The sequence below is a fragment of the Manis pentadactyla genome, chromosome 5, assembly GCF_030020395.1.
Source record: "Manis pentadactyla isolate mManPen7 chromosome 5, mManPen7.hap1, whole genome shotgun sequence".
NCBI classification, from domain to species: Eukaryota; Metazoa; Chordata; class Mammalia; order Pholidota; family Manidae; genus Manis; species Manis pentadactyla.
Window position 1 is genome coordinate 6,805,473 of NC_080023.1, and position 5,668 is coordinate 6,811,140.

Sequence of the window (5,668 nt, forward strand, 5' to 3'; positions counted from 1 at the left end):
GGAGGAGACTGACCTTGGGTGTGAAGGGGAGGCCTCCAGGTCACAGTCAGTGGGCCTGGGCTTGCGTGGCTTTTCCAACCACAGGGATGGATATTGAGGATGATAACGCAGGGTCATCTCTGCCTTTCTGCCTGGGCTCTGCTGAGCCAGGCTGAGCACAGAGGCAGGCCTGGCACCCGGGGAGCTCAGGTTTATCCTGTAGCCAAGGAACCAAGCCTTTCTTGGTATAAAACAGAGTTGCATCTTTTGATACCTGCTGTGGCTTCACCAACATCCTGAGTACTGTCTTTAGGATTTTTCCACTTGCCTCAGTAAAGCAAATCCAATTTAAAATATATCTTCAGGAAAAGGAGGACCGATGAGTTCAAATAGAAGACTATTTGCCGGCCAGATTAGGAAAACTCCCTTTTTGGCTAAAACAATCCAAGTAAATCTCCTAGTACAATCTTGCACGAGCCAAATGTGTGACATGATCCCTTCCTGGCTGCCATCCTCTGAAGGCAGGGCTCTGGCTGGGATAAAATGAGAGGAGTTTATTAGCTGCCTAGCTGGACTCCACGCTGACAGTGCTGGGCTCGGAGGCAGACTGAACAGATTTCTTGGTTTTCTGGTTGTTGTTAACTCTGCCCAGCTCTTCTGAAAAATGTGCGAAAGAGCCTGGAGGGAGAGGGCAGCCTGGGCTTACCCAAAACCGTCCTCCCCAGCAGACACACCACTCCAGGAGCCCTCTCAGGGGTGATGGGAGAGACACGGGCTGTGGCAACCTGGCTGCATATTGTTGCTTTGCATGTGTAAGGTGTTATTGATTAAAAAATGCTCGGTTTCCCAAAGTGATGGGAAACATGGTCTTTTGGATAACAGAGGGGAAAGTCTTAATGTTCTGAAAATCTGTCCTTTCACACACGAAGCTTCATGCCACTGAGCCTTTGCACATGCTATTCCCTCTGTTGGGATGCCCTCCACCCAGAATGTGGCTGGACTCTTGTTTCACCCTCCAGCTCAAGTGTCCTTTTGTCTGTCAGCCCCTCACTGTGCTGCCTGCCCAAACAGGCCTCCGTCCCCTTGTGCTCACACCACCACCAAGCCTTGTTTGTTCCTCGTGCAAGGTGGGGCTTTTCCAGTTACAGGTGAGAACTGAGGCTCAACTCAGGCTCGTGTTAGCAAAGGGTGATTTTTTGGCTTTTGTACGAATGGATGAGAGGTTCGATGACGTCCTTCCCTCTCCTTGTCTGTCTCTGATTCCTTTCCTCGCCTTCTCCGCCTCTTCCCCCTTCCTTTCCCTGGTCTTCTTCCCTCCTCCCTCCCCCTTCTCGCCAATGTCATAACTATGGCAGATAAGCTGACACAGGGGCCTACTGGATCGCAGGACGCCAGCTCAGTCCAGAAGAATCCGGTACGCGTCCTGGACAGGTGGTGTCAAAGTAAGATCTAAAAGGAGGGAAAGGTACCAACACTGTGACGGTACGAGCCTTATAACAGTGGGACTTGGGGGGTTAGAGGATGAGCAGTAAGATCCGGAACGCTGCTCTCTTGTGTTTCTCCACCATTCTTTAAAAAAAAAAAAACGGCTTTGGGCCACCTCCCGTTTCAAGCCTCAGTTTCCTCTTCTGTTAAGCACTGAATCCATCCTTTTAAGGTCTAAAAGGAGAAAGAGGGCAAGTGTCTGCAGGGAGGAGGCTCCTTCCTACCGCTTGTCCTCCGGGGTCACCCCAAGTTATTCTCCAAGGGGGTGAAGTGGGGGCGACTCCCCCAGGAGGTCCCCTAAGCCCTCCTAGGATGGATGTTAGGGGGCGTGTTCCTAGGAGTCGCGCTCCCTGAGCACTTTCCCTGGATGGCCTCACTGAACCCGTACAGCACCCTGAGGAGTAGGGTTCATTAGCCCATTCTGTGGATGAGGAAACAGTAGGGCGCCCAAGGCCCCGCAGCCAGGGATGGGTCCGGACTGGGACTTGGGTCTGTGAGAAATCCCAGACCGCCGTCTTGACTCTGCAAACGCTCTTTGCCAGTCTGGAAGCCAGGGGCTCCCCCCATCCCGAACGCGCGTTCACCGAACGTGGTCAGGGCCAGGGCGCCAGGGCCGAGCCAGGCGCCGCGGGGACTCCCCGGCAGCGCGTTCTCCTCTGCGCCGGGAGAGGGTCCGGCGCCGGCGCGCCTCTCCCCGCGGGCTCGCCCCGGACTCCGGCGGGCGCAGCGCGGGGAGTGTGCGCGCCAGGGCACAGGTGCGGCGGGTGCGCGGGGAGCAGGAGGATGCGAGCGCGGAGCGCGGGGGCTGGGGCCCGGGCCCCAGGAGCGGAGAGGGACCGCGGCGCCGCAGCAGCGCTCGCCCGGCGCCGGCAGCTCCGGCCGCCGCCCCCTCGGGGCTGGGTCGCGCTTCGCTTCTCGGGGCCCAACCGGACACAGCCACGGCCGCCGCTGCCCTGCGCCCTGGCGGCTCCCGGGGACAGCCTGGCTGCCCCGGCCGCTTCCTGCCCCCAGCGCGGGCACTGGATGGGGGCAACGCGGCGACAGACCCGGAGGCGCTCCAGGAGGCGAGAGCGGTCACCGCGCGCTCCGGGGTCCCGACGCAACGTTCGGTGAGCGCCCCGCGGGGCCCTGGGAGCCCTTAGCCTCGGGTACCGGCACGCCAGCCCCCGGTGCCTGATGGGGCCGCCCTGCGGGAGTAGGGCTGAAGTTGGGACCGCGCGCAGCCCTCCCCTGCCGCTGAGCCCGACATGCTGCGGCCGGGGCGCAATGGCACCGCGTACCGCGCGTGGTTCGGGCGGCGGTATCTGGCGCAGGGGGGCGCCGTGGGGGGCTCGGCGGGAGCGGCGCCGCTGGGGCCCGCGCAGGTGGTCACCGCCGGCCTCCTGACCCTGCTCATCGTCTGGACCCTGCTGGGCAACGTGCTGGTGTGCGCGGCCATCGTGCGCAGCCGCCACCTGCGCGCCAAGATGACCAACGTCTTCATCGTGTCTCTGGCTGTGTCTGATCTCTTGGTGGCACTGCTGGTCATGCCCTGGAAGGCGGTCGCAGAAGTGGCCGGTTACTGGCCCTTTGGGACCTTCTGTGACGTCTGGGTGGCCTTCGACATCATGTGTTCCACTGCCTCCATCCTGAACCTGTGTGTCATCAGCTTGGACCGCTACTGGGCCATCTCCAAGCCCTTCCGCTACCAGCGCAAGATGACCCAGCGCATGGCCTTTGCCATGGTCGGCCTGGCTTGGACCTTGTCCATACTCATCTCCTTCATCCCAGTCCAGCTCCACTGGCACAGGGACAAAGCAGGCTCCTGGCGCGGGATGAACGCGCCATCCAACCTGGCCAATGGGACGCCCTGGGAGGAAGCCGGGGAGCCACAGTTGAGGGCAGAGAACTGTGACTCCAGCCTGAACCGAACCTACGCCATCTCCTCCTCGTTGATCAGCTTCTACATCCCGGTGGCCATCATGATTGTGACCTACACGCGCATCTACCGCATCGCCCAGGTGCAGATCCGCAGGATTTCCTCCCTGGAGAGGGCCGCGGAGCACGCGCAGAGCTGCCGGAGCCGTGCGGCCTGTGCGCCTGACACCAGCCTGCGGGCATCCATCAAGAAGGAGACCAAGGTCCTTAAGACCCTGTCGCTGATCATGGGGGTCTTCGTGTGCTGCTGGCTGCCCTTCTTCATCCTTAACTGCATGGTCCCCTTCTGCAGTGGACGCCCCGAGGGTCCTCGGGCGGGCTTCCCCTGCGTCAGCGAGACCACCTTCGACGTGTTTGTCTGGTTCGGCTGGGCCAACTCCTCCCTCAACCCGGTCATCTACGCCTTCAACGCCGACTTCCGGAAGGTGTTTGCCCAGCTGCTGGGGTGCAGCCGCCTCTGCTTCCGCACCCCGGTGGAGGCAGTGAACATCAGCAATGAGCTCATCTCCTACAACCAGGACACCGTCTTCCACAAGGAGATTGCAGCAGCCTACATGCACATGATCCCCAATGCCGTGACCCCGGGGGACGAGGATGTGGACAAGGAGGAGAAAGAGGGCCCTTTCGACCAGATGTCCCAGATCTCTCAGACGTCCCCAGGTGGTGACCCTGCTGCCGAGTATGCCTGGGAGCTGGACTGCGAGGGTGAGATTTCATTAGGCAAAATAACGCCTTTCACCCCAAATGGATTCCATGAAACCGCGTAAGAAATGCCCCTGGTGGGTCTGGATAGCTGCACAGACATGAACAAGCATGCGGAACACACAGGGACACACAGATATGTTTGCAGGGCTGCTCAGGCGATCACGTGTTCCATTTGTGTTGTAGCCCATGTGCTCAGAAACCTCACCAGTCTGATTTGTTGTTTGAAGAAATTGGCAGAAGCAGTTGGAATAAACTCAAATATATCCAGCCTGGTAGAGATGGACTAATGTTCTTGCTAGACAAGAGAAGATGGTGTTTGGTTCTCAAAAAAAAGGGGGCACTTGGAATTTAAAAATATACCCCTTCCCCCTTTAAACAAGTGGATTGTTCAGTGTTACTGTGTTCGGGATCATATTAAACAGGTTCCATGTGTGTGTAGTGCTGATGGGTGTGTGTGGCTCTCCCGTGTCTTGCTTCCTGTGGCCCTGTGTTAATGCAGTTTCTGTTCTGTGTGTGTCTTAGGACAGCTGAGGAATTCTTCCTGATTTGTTCTGGTGTCTAATAAACACAAATTACGTGTATTATGGGGTGATTATCTTTGCTTTGCCAGACCCGTTTTCAGGACAGCCTTTGGAGAAACCACAAGAACATCCTTAAGAGCAGGGGAGATTTTGGCTGAGTCTGGAAGCACGTATTTATTTTCTTTACAGACAGCTTGGACTTAAAGGTATACACAGGGGCAAGGGACCTGGAGAACCTTCTGATTTCTCAGGTTCTTTTTCATTAGATACATCTTGATCCTGTGCACCAAATACGGACTTCTCAAGCCCAGAATTCTAATATATTTTTTTCATAAGGAATCTTCTTTTTAAAATAATGTAACATAAACCTCTTCTCTGGATTCCTAGATGATGCTATCAGTTCACTGAGGAGATGATATAGGATAATAGCTCGATCTTTCTCAATCTCAAACCTAGAGTGTTTTAGAGTTACATGGCTTTTGATCAACCATGTTTTCTGAAGGACTTTGAAATGTGTGAGCCGATATGCTTTAAAAAAACAAATGCCATTTTTAAATAGGCATTTTCATTTCATAATAAGAAATGAGGCAAGGCATTTTAACTAAAATCTGGGAGCCAGAGATGATATCCAAATGAACTTAAAGTTGGAAAATACGTTGGTTGAGATGCCCAACAAAAAACCCCAATGGATTCCAGTCTTTTTGTTTTCTCTTTCTGCGGTCTGCACAGTGAAGGGGAGCATTTTATTCCAGAACTGTTCCAGTTGAGAGCATATTATTACCATTAGATCTAAATGTGAGCGTTGTTAATGGAAGCAAATGAAATGTAAATATGCAATTTCTAACAAGTCCCTACTTTGAAGCAGGTTTATCAAGGACAGTTCAATCAGTTTCAGTTTCCCTAGGGATAATTTTATTGTCAGTCTACTGAACAACCATGTCTTTTTCACTATAAAATGTACAGCACCTGGCATGTAAGTAAAGCTTAATAAATATTTGTGGAATAAATAACAGACTATTTCTGGAACAGTGAGATTGAAAGCATACCCTGTTTGGCACATT

The 5,668-nt window shown here is 54.8% G+C and overlaps 1 protein-coding gene and 1 pseudogene across 1 annotated transcript; both read left to right on the forward strand.

The window, feature by feature from the left end:
- Positions 1 to 1,327: 1,327 nt before the first annotated feature.
- Positions 1,328 to 2,606, forward strand: LOC118930335 (collagen alpha-1(III) chain-like; annotated as a pseudogene).
- On the forward strand, positions 2,588 to 4,821 carry DRD5 (dopamine receptor D5). Its single transcript, XM_036921482.2, has one exon. It carries the CDS (start codon positions 2,712 to 2,714, stop codon positions 4,146 to 4,148), a length of 1,437 nt encoding a protein of 478 aa, XP_036777377.2. The 5' UTR covers positions 2,588 to 2,711; the 3' UTR covers positions 4,149 to 4,821.
- Positions 4,822 to 5,668: the final 847 nt, after the last annotated feature.

Coding starts and splice junctions, on each gene's coding strand:
- DRD5 (XM_036921482.2), top strand. CDS start 2,712: ATGCTGCGGCCGGGGCGCAATGGCACCGCGTACCGCGCGTGGTTCGGG.